Raw genomic sequence first — 16,411 nt, forward strand, 5'->3', positions numbered from 1 at the left:
TGTAAGAGTTATGGCGAAAGCCCTCATCCTCAAATAATTCCTAACTGTTTTAAGATTGAAAAGTCAGTCATCCTTTTGCATCGTTGTTATATCTTGTCTGCTCTAATTGTTAGCTCAAATGGAACTATTTAAAATGTATATATCAAGATGTTCAAAACTGATCAGATGTATCCTTTTCTAAATGAGAAGAAAGGGCAGGGTACTACCGTAGTTTTAAGATCCTGATAAAAATTCTTTTCAATAAATACCCCAAAGTGGGATTGCTAGATCTTATAGGGAGTTACTGAATTAACAAGCATAAAGTTTCAGTTAGGCAAGATAAATAAGATCTAGACATCTGCTCTACAACATTGTGCCTCTAGTTAACAATACTGTATTGTACACTTAAAAATCTTTTAGCAGGGTAGATCTCATTTTAACCATTCTTACCACAATAAGATAAAAATTGAAATTACAAAAAGAAGAGTGAGCAGGGTAAAAGAATCCAGATATATTTAGAGGGAGGAGGAAAATTGAGATAAAAATCAATAAACACTAGAATAATTCTTAGCAAGGAATTAAAGGCTTGAAAGTGATGAGATTGGTACTGGAATTCTGAAATCCTTTGCCTAACCCAGTGTATCTTGAATTCTTTAGGAAAATCCATGATAGCAGGCCCTGCAACACTTGGTTCTTATTTATGAAAGAGGAAAGGACATGAAAGCAGAGTGAGACTCAATGGAGAAACAGCAGACAGCTTCAACTAGAAAAAGGGATAAAAGTGGCTCAGCAATCTCCAGTAGTGCCTTCCTCCCCCAGCCCCCTTTTTGGATCAGACTGATTAAATCAACACCAAACATTAGCAGATTCCTAGAATTCTGCCAAATGTCACAGGGTGGAACCAGATTGACCTGCTCCAAACGTTGGGTTTGGGCCTTGTGGTAGACTTCCACAAGGTTCTACTTGACAGCAGTGCAGGCTAAGGCTGAGCATTACATTATATTATAATAATTTCATCTTGTGTTTTAACTGACAGTATTTTGAACTCTAATCATTCCTTCAACTGAAAATTGTGCTCACAGAGGCCCAGATTTTTGTTGAGGAGAAACTGAATGTGAGAGAAAGAAAATACGAGTGGATTAAGCTAAAGCAGCTTCACTATCTTCCATCAGAGAAGTTCCACTTTGTTTTACTGACTTCCCATGTAAATTTTATGAAATGAAGAGGGCAGGACTCATCACTGAAATATTTTAAAATCAGTGCTATACTTTATGCATACTTCATTGTACAATTTAAGAAATAAATTGGCAGTAATATGAGCTGTAATAAATGCTCAAATAGATATTTTAAATGCCTTACGTACCAATAATATCCACAGTGAAGGAATTAATTTATGCATATAAATCAGGATTTAAAGGAAATAAGGAACATAAAATTAAATATTCAAAATCCCTGAATATTGATATAAATCATATATTTTAGCAGGAATGGATCCAGATCTTATGCATCTTGAAGCTTATACTAATTTGAGAGTTTTATTTTCAAGAAAAAGAAATAAAATTGTACATGTAAGTTGAGACATAAATGCGAATATTTATTTAGAATGGCAAAATAATTATAAAAGTTCAGTTTTAAAAACATAGTGACAGATATCATAAAATCTATAAGTATAACATTTTTATTAATGAAATTGCAGACATATCTCAGCATATTTGGTGGCAGGATTGGTCTTGGAAGTCATTCCTACACCAAAATATAGCATTATTCAATGATAAATGTAATTGATTTTTAAACATATAAACATACCACTTAAGTATAAAACAAAGTATTATTAATTCAGTCTTCCCTTTGCTGGACCTTACAAATGTTTGCAGACATGCCAGAGCATCCTGATATTAGTTGAAGCGTGATGGAGCAAAAATTGAAACGAAAAGAGAAAGTGGGCTTAATGGATCAAGGTTAAAATATTTTACATTTGCAACTTTTACAAAGATATATCTCCTTGGTGAGTTTGTTGCTAAGGCCTCACCCAGGTCCTTGAAAGTACAGTTGAAGGAATCTATATCTTAAATTTCATTAGCTTTCTATTATCTTTACCTCTCTCTTTACGAAAATCAAAATTCCACAAGAATTCTCAGATAAGAATGGAAATGTGCTAAATTAAACTTTTGATGCAATTGCATAGAGAAAATAAAGTCTAATACTTCTATATTAATTCCTACATGGCATTTTAGATCAATGCATATGTTCCGAACATTGCTGAGTCTGCTTGGCGTTTAATCTGTCATAACGGTGCATGCGTTTCATATGGATCCCTCCTCTTGGGAAGTAGAAGCTTCCATCATTTGTTTTAGTTTTAAAATTAGACATGAGAATTATTTTTATACTCCTTATTATGAAGAAAAACCTCCATTCTGTCTACAAACATAATTTGTTTACATGGCCCTACGTGAAAGCTAATAACAACCTCTCTGTTTCTTCCCACAAGAGCTAACTGGGCTAAATGAGCCAACAGAATCTAACATTGCTGATGGAATTCATTCTGATGGGAGTCACAAGGCAGCCTGAGCTTCAGGTTCCCCTGTTTGGAATCTTCCTCATCATCTACACAGTCACAGTGGTGGGCAATCTGGGCATGATCATCGTGACCCAGGTAGATTCCCATCTACACACACCTATGTATTTTTTTATCAAACACCTGGCTTTCATTGATCTTGGTAACGCTGCTGTCATTTGTCCCAAGATGCTGGTAAATTTTGTTGTGGATAAAAATACCATTTCCTATTATGCATGTGCCACACAGTTGGCTTTCTTCCTTATGTTCATAATCAGTGAATTTTTCATCTTGTCAGCCATGGCCTATGACCGTTATTTGGCCATCTGTAACCCTTTGCTCTACAATGTTATCATGTCCCGGAGACTTTGTCATGTGCTGGTAGGCATTCCATACGTCTATAGTACCTTTCAGGCTCTAACGTTTACTACTAAGATTTTTACATTGACCTTCTGTGGCTCTAACATCATCAGTCATTTCTACTGTGATGATCTTCCCTTGTTACTTATGCTTTGCTCAAATGCAAGAGAAATAGAATTGTTGATCATAATATTTTCAGCACTGAATTTGATCTCTTCCCTCATGGTAGTCCTAGTGTCCTACATACTCATTCTGATAGCCATATTTCAAATGCATTCCACAGAGGGGAGGAAAAAAGCTTTCTCCACATGTGGTTCTCATTTGATGGTGGTGGTTGTATTCTATGGGTCTCTACTATTTATGTACATGCAGCCCAAATCCACTCATTCTTTTGATACTGATAAAATGGCCTCTGTGTTTTACACTTTAGTGATCCCCATGCTTAACCCCTTGATCTACAGCTTAAGGAACAAAGAGGTAAAAAATGCATTTCACAGAGTTTTTAAGAATCATTGCAAACTTTGTAGCTAATATTTAATGCGGAATGTTGTTTTAATAAACTATGAAAAAGGCAAGTGTCACTTGATAATTTTTCTCATAGATATAATTGCATTTTTTTGGCTCCAGAGCAAAAACTAATTATAATGCACAAGTAGATTGTTTCCCATATATTCAGCCAAATTAATTCTCATATTTTAGACCTCAATTAATTGTCACTCCTTCCTCAATATTCCCTTGTTTTTGATTCAATGTTCCCTTTAGTGATCCAGTAGAACCTCATATTTCTTCTAGTGGAAACTCTTATCAAACTCGACATCAATAATTTATGTGTTTGCTTCTGTCAGGTTTTTTTTAAAGCATGTATCTTCTGAATCTTGTTTTCATTGTATTTTCTGAACCTAAAACAACAATGTAAACAAAATGAGTCTCTTGCAAACAGCATATAGTTGGACCATGATTTTTTAAAATCCATTTTGCCTGTATCTGCCATTGTAGAATTTAATCCATCTGCATTTGAAGTATTTACATTACAAAATCTTCTCGAGTTTGTGGCCAAACACTAGCTTGGGTACATCTACTCATGAATTTTGTTTAATTTTTCCCCTTTTTAATGTAGTGATGTTTACATTATTAAAAAAAGTTGATCTAAAGTGTTCTCATCCCAAAAATAAAAAAAAAAACTATGTGATGTGATGGATATGTTAATTAACTTGATTTTGGTAGTCTTTTCCTAATACATAAATATATCAAAGCATCATATTGTACACCTTAAATATACACACTTTTTGTTTATCACTTGTAACTTCAACAAAGCTGGACAAAAATTTTTAAATCAAAAAATAAAATAAAACATAAATTGAACACAATAGAAGAAACACAAAATTACATTTTATAATCATATTAATTTGTTTACCATTTTAGTATAATTTTTAACAAATTCTATCATTTCTATTACTATTTACAAACCAAAAGTTAAGTTAAATAATATTAACAGCATTTCCCAATATCATCCATATGGAAAGGGCTTTAAAAAGAAACATAATACATCATATTCCTGGCAACTTACTTTTCTTACATGAGAATTCACCATCAACATCTTTCTTAGCCAATAAAGATTAGATATTATTTTGAATATCAGCATAAATGTCATTTTTAATATACAGTTGAGTATAGATCAATCACTTTGTATTTGGCCATACTTTGGGTGATGAACATTTGATTGTAGCTTTTTATTTGTTTTTCCACTATAGAAAATGCTGTAATGAACAGCCTTGTGATTATAACATAAAATACTATTGCTTTTTATTTCTAAAATAAATATATAAGATTCTGTCCAATGCTAATGATGAGATGTTGGTTCAATGTTTTACAAATATCCATAATAATTTGAGATCAAAAGGAAAACATTGAGAAAAGGTTCTATGCATTGTGATTTTTTGCCGAGTAATATTTTGTTTTTTTATTATCAAAGAAAGGATACTAATGTTTGCTGACATATCATTTTCATTGTGTGATGATAAAATTGCAAAACTGATAATAGGTGGGTAGCATCACATATTTGATATCATAGATACAACAAGAAGTGTTCTAAAACATTACCTTGTTTTCTATAGAAAGCTTACAGTATTCCTGATGCCACTGGATAGGGCCGTTGTCCCTTATTGCCACAAAGTACATTTTGTCATCATCATTGTACTGGTGAATAGTTTAGAAATAATGCTGCCAATTTATGTGACAATCTTTTAGTATTTGTACACTCTCAAATTCTTCCCAGAGCTAGAAACTTTAATTTTCTTTTGATTATTTATTTTCACTTCATATCTAATTAATGGCTTGCTCTACCAAAAGCTTTCAGCTAAGAAATTGGAGTAGATTTGTATTAATTCTTAAATGCAAATACTTGCAAAGCAGTAACGACTCAATTGCATAAACTCAACCTCTGATTATTTATAAAATTCCCCAATGTGGATTTCCTACATACTCTGCAAAAGTTTCTTCAATTCATATTCCATGACTTCTTTATGAAGAGAGCAAGATATACTCTTTCTTGAAGGGGTTTCCTCAAAGACTTCAAATTTTCCACATATATCAAGAAGTCTTCTGGCTTTAAGATGACGGAGAGAGATGGCTTAAAAAAGAATTCTCTCTTTCAACATCTTAACAAAGTTCTCAAGTTGTTCAACCCTTAATTTAACACCATAGTTTTGAGACTAAATTATAATTTTTAACAAGGTTCACTTTTAAGTTAGGGATCAAATTTTAATATTCAGATAATTTAATAACAGCTACCAAATATGATTGTTCTCAGAGTAGACAGTTCTGGCCCTAAGCACATGGAATACAATTATTGAGGCCCAGGGCAGGCCACCTGAAAGTATCCCACAATGGAATATGGATTGCTATGAATTAAAGTTACTTGTGAAGCAGTCCACGAAAAAAGAAAAGACATTTGGACCCTCCTCTCTCTCTTCCTCCTGAAATCAGGAAATAATTCCCGCATGTGAAAGGTTGCTTTCTCTACATTTTTTATCACTGAAGTGGGAAAATCAGGGCTGAGAAGGCTATATAAACAAACATTGTTACTTCTTTGGTAATTTATCACCCCAAACCCAAACTCTGCTAAATCCCTCACTAATTAAGCACTCAAAGCAAAGCTTCTTTGTCCCGTCAAATCCTCACAAATTCATTGTTACTTTGTGTAAAAAAATGTATAAACTGCCTGCTGTGTTCCCTCTCTGAGCATCATCTTTTATGCTCTCCAGTGCACACGTATCAATTTTTTTTTCCCCATTGATCTGGCCTTGTGTCAATTTTATAATTAGTCCAGCCATAAGAATTCAAGAGGGGGAGGGGGGAAAATTTCCTCTTCCCAAGACAAACAAGGTCCCCATGTCTGGCTTTACATCTGCTTCTCTACAGTAAAGGAAAGATCTAGAATAGTTAAACCATCTAGAAAACGAATAAAGTTAGGGAATTTATAATACTGTTTTCAAGATTATCTACAAATCTATAGTAATCAAGATAGTGCAATATTTTATAAAGATACTAAATAGATCAATGGAAAAGAATGAAGAGTCTATTATGATGTACACCCGAAAGCTATATAATCCAATGTTACTGCAATTAAAAATAAATAAATAAATAAAATTGAAAAAACAAAAAACAAAAAAACAACCAGAGCACAAATGAAACATAAATAAATAAATGAATTCTTTTTGAAAAATTTTCAAAGATCTATTAATTATTTAGTACACTTCTGGTTAATAATTTATACTTATGGACAGTACACTTTCAGATATTGATTTAGAGACCTCAACGATGTAGAAATATTATGAATTATCAAGAGGTTTTCTAAATTCTAATGTATTAAGTTTATATAAATGAGACCATTATTATTAACTAAATATAAATTGAAAAATGTAATAGAAGTTACCAAAAATGAAATATTGTATGTATTGTTAAATTTCAGTGGATTTTTAAGCAAACATTTTTCTTTTTATGAGAGTGATACATGATCAATTCAGAGAATTTGAAAAAATGCAAAATACAGAAATAAAAAATCTTACCTATAATCCCAAAAATAAAAAAAAAGAATGAAGAGTCTAAAACTTGTGCACATGTATATGTTCAATAGATTATCAGCTAAGAAGCCAAAATAATTCAATGGGATCCAAGATATATATAAATATTCTCTACAAATCAATAAGGAAAATACAACTTATTAAAACTGGGGGAAAGCATCTGGAAAGACATTTCAAGGAAGAAAATATGAATGGTCAATAAACACATCCAAAAAAGCCTAATGGTATTAGTCACCAGGAAAATGAAATTACAATAACAATGAGATTTTACCTCCCACCCACTAGTCTTGGTAAAATTAAAAATACTAAATTACCAAATACAAAGTATCATCTCAGCTCCTGCGTTCAGCTCCTGAAATTATCACACATTGCTGGTGGGAGAGCACAATGGTACTTCACTTTGGAAAACAGTTTGTCAGTTTTAAGTAAAGTTAAACAAGTTACCACCATACATCCCAGGAATTCCCCTCATGATGCTAAGTCAAGATGAATGAGAACATGGCCAGAAAAATGTGTATATTACTGTTACTGATAGCTTTATTTATAATGGTACAAAATGGAGATATTCAGCTATCCATCAACAGGTAAAAAGATGAGCGGTGATACATAAATAAAATACTGCCAGCAATGAAATGGAATGAACTGCACATGCATGCAATAGTGTGGGTGAATTTCAATAGCATTAAGTGGAGGAAAAGAAACCAGACACAAACATAGTATATCATTTCATTTATATGAAATTTGAAAACAAGGAAAATAAACCAATGGTGATAGAAATCGTAGTATTTGTGTTCTGAGATATAATGTTGGGTAATTTCCTACAAAGAGACATTGAAGAACATTTTGAGGTATTGCAAATGCTATCTTATTGGAAGCAGTAGTAGCAAAGGTGACATCATTTTTCAAATGTTATCCATGCACTCTTGGCATTTTATTGTACCTAAAATATACCTTAATAATTTGTTTTTTTAAAGAAACCAATGCAATATGACCTTTTAAATATTATTCTTAATTTGTTTCTCAGAAGCTTTTGAATTTCTATGTAATGCATATGGACAAAGTTTCATAAGATATATAAAATTATACTAAAATATGTCTATAATTTACTTGATAAACTTACAAACTATATATTTGGTTTCCAGCATTTCACCATACTAATAATAATCTTATGAATATTTTTGTGTATTTTAATAATTTGTGTTGCTTCTGCAGAACAGATTTCTAGGAGAAAGTTTTCCATCCAATTTAGATATGCGTGTTTTCAACTATTTTTGGACCTAAGATAAGAGGTTTAGAATAATTATGTTCCTCAGTTCATGACACTTTATCATTACTGAGTGAGGCAAAGCCTGTCTCTTTTCTTAAGTTATTTTTTATTTCAATTTGTTATGGGCTGTCTTGTGTCCCATCAAAATTCACGTGTTGAAACTCTAATCAGCAGTATTTCAGAATGTGACCATATTTTGAGACAGGGCCTTTAAAAAGGTAGTTCATTAAAATGGGCTCATTAGGTGTGCTCTAATCCAATCTGATTGATGTTTTATATGGAGAGGAGATTAGGACACAGAGAGAGACACTAGACACACCAACCCGGCAACGACCATATGAAGACATAGCAAGAAGGTGACCATCTGCAAGCCAAGCAGAGGCCTCAGAAGAAATCAAACCTGCCAACCCTTTGATCTTGCTCTTCTAGGCTCCAGAGTTGAGAGAATATATTTCTGTGGTTTAAGCCACCCAGTCTAGGGTATTTTGCTATGGCAACACTAGTAAACTAATACATCCTTCATCTTTATTTCTGTAACTAGTTCCCTCTACCACCATCAGGTATCCATCCCAATATATTTAATGTGAATCTGTTTATGTTCTTATGTTCTTACAAAATATATATTACTCTTTCATGTGAATGCATTTATACTTTGTATAAATGTCGTTTTGCCGTATATCTCAACTTCCAGCTTTAAATTTATGGCCTATAGAGGAATATCTGATGACAAAAAAATAAGTATTGCTGCAAAGAAGACTTAAGCCCCCAAGAAGAGAATTGCCCCGGTGCAGTTTTCTTTCTACATAATTATATTAGTCATAGATTTGCTATAGCAACGCATATACTAAAATTTGAATAGTTTACAATTCTACTAGTCATTACATGCATAAAAAATATATATCTAAGATATTTGATATTTAAAAACACATTTGTGTGAAAGGGAATTTATAGACATGTTGAAGATAACAGGAGGGCTTCATTTATAACTATTCTGTTTGGCTCTTCTCTAGTAGTTACATGCTCCTCTTTCATCTGAAATACAATCATAATGAAAAGAATAAAATCATATTTTTATTGCCTAAAATTATTTTTTTGGAGATCACATCCTCCTTTTAGCATCCACTTTACCCCATTCCTTGAAATAATGACTATGTCAACTGTATACTTTGAAGTAAAAGTGGAAAAAAAAAAAGGATAGTGGTATGATAAAAATACTATTTATAGATAGAGTTTGATCTAATTTCACTGCTAGGCCCTTGGTTTCTAGCTCGTAAATATTGCATTTTGTAATAATGAATGTCTGAATGCAAATGGGTTACTTTGAGAGACACACTTTAATCACTCTGCCCCTTAGCTGTCATGGAGTTGAGTTCACTTCAATAACTTAGGCCCAAAGTGCAACAAAGACTCATGGGGTGTGTGGTTGAACTTCTGGAGGAAGACCTTGTTAAGGAACCAACCCCAGGTGGCATCTTCCCCAAGGATGTAAAAGGAAATTTGTAGATCCTTCAATCACCTGTGCTTTAGAGTTTTGGTCTCAAAGGTTTATAGAGCCCCATCAATTCTCATTGCCACAGAAACATAGAAATTCTACCTAAGAGCTTGAAACAGATTCTACATTACAGGTGAGTAGAAAATATTTATGTTATTTTTGTATAACGGCCTTTAAAACATCCAAAACTATACCTTAAAATGAGCCACTTCCCCTTCATTTTGGAGGCACTCAGTATTACATATAATCAAACAATAGAAAGATTAAGGTTTGCTTCCAAGATTTATAACTGTTTTGGGGAACACAGGGTGCCAAATATAACACAGATTTTATGTTTACAAATTAGAACTCCCATCATTGTATCTTATGTACTTAAATAAATTATATCACTACTAAAATATTGTATTTTTGCTCACTGAGATTCTTCATATCATAGTTTTATTTCAGCAATATTACCTAAAATGAAAACAGCATGTTTTGTATAATATCCTGTGAAAGAAACCTAGATAAAGAGGTACCCAAAATCCAAACAATGCTTTTTTGAGAATATAACTCTAAATCACAAATTTTTTCAGGAAAATTTTCCATTAAGTCTGAAAACATAAAGGCAAATGTATATATAGAAGCATAATAAGTATCAATATAATAATGAAACGTTTAGATAAACCACATATTTTATAGTAAAATAAACTGCCAACAGTTTAATTGAGAAGATCTCAAAAAGAAGGACTTCTATTTGAGGGAATTTAGTACATAAGCAGGAGCAAGATTTTAAGAAATGCAGACCCATACATTCCTAGTTTGATGGAGCAGAACCTCTATAACATTCGCAAAGAGGAAATAAAACCCAGAAGAGAATGTTTATTTCCTACGTCGCTTGTAGTTCCACAAACCTAAAATAAGGTGTGCAAGACTAAATTTATTTTCTTTATATTCTGCCTTATCATTTTATAATAAAAACATTCTAAGTATAAACTACTCCCATAAGCTTTTTCTTTTTTTTTTCTGATGAGGAAGATTCGCTCCGAGCTAACATCCATTGCCAACCTTCCCCTCTTTTGGCTTGAGGAAGATTAGCCCTGAGCTAACATCTGTGCTAGTCTTCCTCTCCTTTGTATATGGGATGCCTCCACAGCACAGCTGATGAGTGGAATAGGTCTGTGCCTAGCATCTGAACCCATGAACCCAGGCCATCAAAGTGGAGCGTGTGGAAGTTTAACCACTTGGCCATGGTGCCAGCTCCCCGCATAAGCACTTTTCAATGCTATTATTATTAATCACTAGCCATAAAACATTTGTGCTAAGGTAAAGACAACTCACTATCTTCTTACCCTCCATTTTCTCATTAGTATTCAGAAGAAAGTTTTTAATAGCTAGAGTATGATTAAGAATGGCATTTTTAAATACTCCAAAATCAAGTTTGTTAACCTCATTTTACACTATGTTAATTTCCAATTTCTGATTGCATGGGGCCACTGCTACACATGGTGAGCAAACTTCTTTTAGATAACATGTCACCTCTCACAAATAAGTGGAGTAATCTCAGAGAAATTAATATGAGTAAGGATCTAGAGGGACAGAAGCGAAAATGTATGTTGAATGTGTGCCTGATAGGGTTGTATGACTGGAAAGGTCCTATAGACCTGAATGTGGGATGCATAGGAAATGAGGCTAAAGCTTATTTCAATTATCATAAAAAATAGCTCTGATTACATATCTTAATTACTCCAAAAGCTTTAATGACTGTCATTTGCCTACCATCTAATGTGAGAGAATCATGGCATGCAGACCAAGAAGGATACAATAGTTAATGACAGTATTAGTGAAAGAAGGAAGTGGAGGACAAGGATGCTTAGGATGAGAAAGTACTTATGGAAACTGACATATAATACCATATGGAGCTTTCAAAGAGAAAATTAGAGGATGGATATATGTTTGTGATTTAAAATGTTTGCTTGTTAAAATTTATCATTGCAATTTAAAATAAAGAATATTACCAGCAATAAATTAGACTTCAAGAGAAATAGAGGAGCTGATGTAATTTAGAAGCATTTCTTTTGGGTGATGGTTGATATATTTCCAACAGAGACAATGGAGAGACTGAAGTCTGCAGACAAAATATTAAAAATTATAGACACACTTGGGGCCAGCCCAGTTGTGTAGGAGTTAAGTTAACATGTTCTGCTTCGGTGGCCCTGGGTTTACAGGTTCGGATCCTGGGTACAGACCTACACACTTTTCATCAAGCCATGCTGTGGCAGCAGCCCACATACAAAAAACAGAGGAAGATTGTCACAGATGTTAACTCAGGGACAATCTTCCTCCAGCAACAGAGGAAGTTTGGCAACAGATGTTACCTCTGGGCCAATCTTCCTCACACAAAAACAAATTGTAAACACAGAGAAGGCAATATGAGAAACAGGCATGAGAGGAGACACACAAGCAATATCATCTAGTGTAGTGTTTGAGGACAAAAGGAAAGCTACAATCTCAAAACAGAGGGTTGTCCCTCAGTGGAAAAGAATGCAGTTTGATTGAGGAACGTATTAGGAATTTTTGTTGCAAGTTTTAAAAAGGATGTTGGAATAGATTAAAAATATATAGTATATCATCTGGGTTGATGTTTCTTAAGTTTGCAAGCCTAACCAATCCTATGTGCTCCAGACATAAATATTAGCTGGCCTAAATGATTATTCAAATATCTCATTAGCACTGAAAACTTAACATGTTCGAAATATCACTTTGATCACTCCATTTTAAACCATACCCTCTAATATGCAAAAAATGTCATGACTATTGACCCAATGGCAAAAAAATCATTAATGTCTTTCTTGATCTACTCCCATCTGTCATTCCCTCATAACTCTCTCGTATAATTCATAATATGAATTATATTGAAGACATCATCTTTTTTCTGTTCCCAACTGTGGAGTGTATCTTGTTCTCCTTATCACCAGCTTCCCCACTTTGGCCCAAGTCAACATTATCTTACGTGAGGACTCCTATAACAACTGCTTGACTCATTTTTTAAATTTTCATTCATAATTTCAACCCCTTTAATCCTATAATTAATTATCATCATAACAGCAAGATTAATCTTTTTAAAACTTAAAGCTGATCATGTTCACCCACCTTAAAATTTGTGAATGCCTTAAAATTTACTTAAAATGAAATCCAAATATCTATTGTGACCTACATTATCTGATTCTAGTAATTTTCTGCTTCCTCATTATAATCCAGTGACACTGTACTCCATTAAATTTCCCCTCAAAAACAAAAAACCAAAAACCTAACTTCTTTTCTACTGTGGAACAGCATTTTCAAGAAATACAGCCTGCCTGGAATCTGTACGTTATCTTCCTATGATTAATTAAATAGTTGTCTCTATCCCGTTTTTCAGGTTTCAGATCACATGTCACCCTCTCAGACAGGACTTCCCTTAACATGGCATGTGAATTATTCTCCCAGGTTATCCTGATGCATCTTTTTGTTAAATTTTCTTATCGTGGTTACTACAATTTACAATCATCTGCTTGTCTGTTTCGTTACCAGCTTCTTGGGTCTTCCTTATGATTAAAATAGAAGGCCCATGAGGTGTGGAATGAATAATTATCTGTAACCTGAGCATTGCCTGGCACAAGTAGGAAATCAACAAATACTTGGTAAGTAAATAAATGGGAGGATGATTCAAAGAAACTTAGTGAAAGAAAGATGTTTGGTGTTGGAAACAAACTGCTATCATATACTCAACAATGTTAGCTATTTTAGTCTACGTCTCTGAATCTTTTTGCACTGTTGCTTCATTATTTTATCTCACTGCAGAATAGTTGTCTATTTTTCTTTCTATTCTGTCCTGTTTTTAGGAGAGATAATGTCAGTAACTCTTGGCTTTCACAATTCAGGCATTCATGATACATAATCTTTTTTTAAAAAGCTTTATTGAGGTAAGAATGACATACAAAAAGCTGAACACATTTAATGTACATAACTCGATGGTTTGGAGATGTGTGCCTCCTTGAAACCATCACCACAGTCTATGAGATAAATATATCCCCATCTCCAAAAGTTTCCTTTTGCCTCTTTATTTATCATTATTATTTTGTGTGTATGTATACTTAAATTTTTGTGAAAGTGTAGATCTTATGTTAAATGATGATATAGTCTTGACGCTCTGCAACTGAACTCAAATCTTCAGAAAAGAGACTATGAAAGGACTTTCTTTAGGCCAGGTGCCCCCAGTGGAACTATCAATTGTGATTGGAAAGGGACTCTAATAGGCCTAGTTTGGAGCAGGTGATCATCAGAGAAAAAAAATCTCTAGAAAAATATTTGATCATATTATAATAGCATGCTGATTCTTTGGCAAGTATATGCAATGTAATTATAGAAAAACTATAAAATAAGGATGTTTAATATTATGACAATAACGAAAAATATCAAAATGTGACAAAATATAAGAAAGGTCAACTAAAAATTAAGGCCAAGTATATTCCATAAATTTTTTTAAATAATGTTTTAAAATTCTATAAATAAAAATACTGATTAACACAAAAACATAGTGGAAACAATATGAGGAACTGCATCGATTTGTGGGGCAAGAAGGAAAAGAGTTATGAGAAGGAAGGAAAAGGAAGTTGAATCCAGCAAAGTGTGGTGTGATGGAATTTCAAAAATTATAATATTTTCACAGATTTTTTTTAAAGCTGAAAGGAGAATAAGTAAACTGAAAAATATATTTGAGGACATATCTCTATGTATTTGTGTCTGAAAAAAACAGTTAACAGACATGCATGGTAGAACTTCAAGTTCAATGTACATCGAATAGAAGTTATAGAAAGATCAAATAAAGAAAATGGAGCAGGATTGTGGCTAAATCATCTATTCTTGAGAAAAATCAAGAAATCTCAATTAATAAATCACAAAACAACATTGAATTATTTGAGGCATAGAATTTCTCAAGTCTTTGTCACCTCAATGTAACAGACATAAGAAATGAATCATGCCTTCTATTGTTTGCAAGCCAGTATGATATTTATACTTTAACAAAATTGTGAGAAAGTAAATCCTCAAAATATGCATGATGCTAAATAATCTAGTTAATTTACCATATTTACTTTTTCTACCTCCCAAATGGTTGCAAGTTTTATATATTAGACCTAGAACATTAAGTTTAATAACAGATTAATAAATGATTGCAAGAATTCTCACCCAAGGAATTGCCCTTGCTGTCTAATGCCAGTTCTAGGAAAGAATTCCTAAGAGTTAGTAACCACTTCTCCTTTCCTTCTCCAGACAGATGAATTTCCCAACTCTTACATGGCTCCTGGAAATTTCACCCGGGTCACTGAGTTTATCCTCACGGGTGTCTCAGACCGTCCAGAACTCCAGATTCCACTCTTCTTTGTTTTCCTGGTCATCTATGGACTGACTGTGGCAGGAAATCTGAGTATCATCACTCTCACCAGTGTTGACTCTCGACTTCAGACCCCTATGTATTATTTCCTCCGACATTTGGCTATGATAAATTTTGGCAATTCTACTGTTATTGCCCCTAAAATGCTCATCAATTTTTTAGCAAAGAAGAAAACCACCTTTTACTATGAATGTGCCACCCAACTAGGGGTGTTCTTGGTTTTCATTGTAGCTGAGGTTTTCCTGTTAGCTGTGATGGCCTATGACCGCTATGTGGCCATCTGTAATCCCCTACTCTACATGGTGGTGGTATCTCGGCAGATCTGCTTTCTGCTGGTATCCCTCACGTACCTCTATAGCTTTTCCACAGCCGTGGTGGCTTCATCTTCTGTATTCTCTGTGTCTTATTGCTCTTCTAACGTAATCAATCATTTTTTCTGTGACATTGTCCCTCTGTTAGCATTGTCCTGCTCTGATACTTACTCTCCAGAAACAGTAGTTTTTATATCTGCAGCTACAAATTTGGTTTTTTCCATTGTTATAGTTGTAACATCTTATTTCAACATTGTTTTGTCCATTCTAAGGATACGGTCATCAGAGGGAAGAAAAAAAGCCTTTTCCACATGTGCTTCACACATGATGGCAGTCACGGTTTTCTATGGAACAATGCTATTCATGTATGTACAGCCTCAAACTAAGCATTCAATGGATACTGATAAGTTGGCTTCCGTATTCTACACAGTGGTGATCCCCATGCTGAATCCCATGATATACAGCCTTCGAAATAAGGAGGTGAAGGCTGCCTTGAAGAGATTTCTGAAAAATTCATGCTATTCTAAATCAATATGATTTTAGGACTATATAAGTAAATGAAGAGAAGTTTAAGATAGGCTGCCATTATGCCAGAGAAAGTAAAGGTTAGGTGACCGACCTACTTACTTTACAAGCAAATAATCCTGGGAATTAAAGGGAGCTAGGATTTAGAAAGCAGTGAATTAAAAAATCAAGTGAAGCTCTAGGAGTTATGAGGTTAATACAGAAACAAAGCATTATTCACTGACTTTGGGTAGGTAGATTGAAAGAAATAGTTCTAACATTCAGGAGAGATATAACTTGAAAAAAATTAAATGAGTTAAAACTGAGTAACAGAATATGGATCAGAGAAGTAAGTCCATCTTTCTTATTCTTTGGCTTCTTTTTTGTTCCTGGGTATGTTTAGTCAATGAACTTTGAAAAACTGTTGTTGCAGATGGCTAAAAACTTTC

General features: G+C 33.5%; 2 protein-coding genes across 2 annotated transcripts; both read left to right on the forward strand.

Moving 5' to 3' along the window:
- The first annotated feature begins 2,482 nt into the window (after positions 1-2,482).
- On the forward strand, positions 2,483-3,424 carry LOC106844092 (olfactory receptor 8K5-like). The gene has a single exon (XM_014861409.3). The coding sequence runs from the start codon at positions 2,483-2,485 to the stop codon at positions 3,422-3,424; it is 942 nt and encodes a 313-aa protein (XP_014716895.1).
- An 11,626-nt stretch (positions 3,425-15,050) lies between these two features.
- On the forward strand, positions 15,051-15,995 carry LOC106844129 (olfactory receptor 8J3-like). The gene has a single exon (XM_014861430.3). It carries the CDS (start codon positions 15,051-15,053, stop codon positions 15,993-15,995), a length of 945 nt encoding a protein of 314 aa, XP_014716916.1.
- Positions 15,996-16,411: the final 416 nt, after the last annotated feature.

This window comes from Equus asinus, chromosome 17, assembly GCF_041296235.1.
Source record: "Equus asinus isolate D_3611 breed Donkey chromosome 17, EquAss-T2T_v2, whole genome shotgun sequence".
NCBI classification, from domain to species: domain Eukaryota; kingdom Metazoa; phylum Chordata; class Mammalia; order Perissodactyla; family Equidae; genus Equus; species Equus asinus.

Excerpts from the sequence above, each read along its gene's own strand:
- LOC106844092 (XM_014861409.3), top strand. The coding sequence starts at position 2,483 with ATGAGCCAACAGAATCTAACATTGCTGATGGAATTCATTCTGATGGGA.
- LOC106844129 (XM_014861430.3), top strand. The coding sequence starts at position 15,051 with ATGGCTCCTGGAAATTTCACCCGGGTCACTGAGTTTATCCTCACGGGT.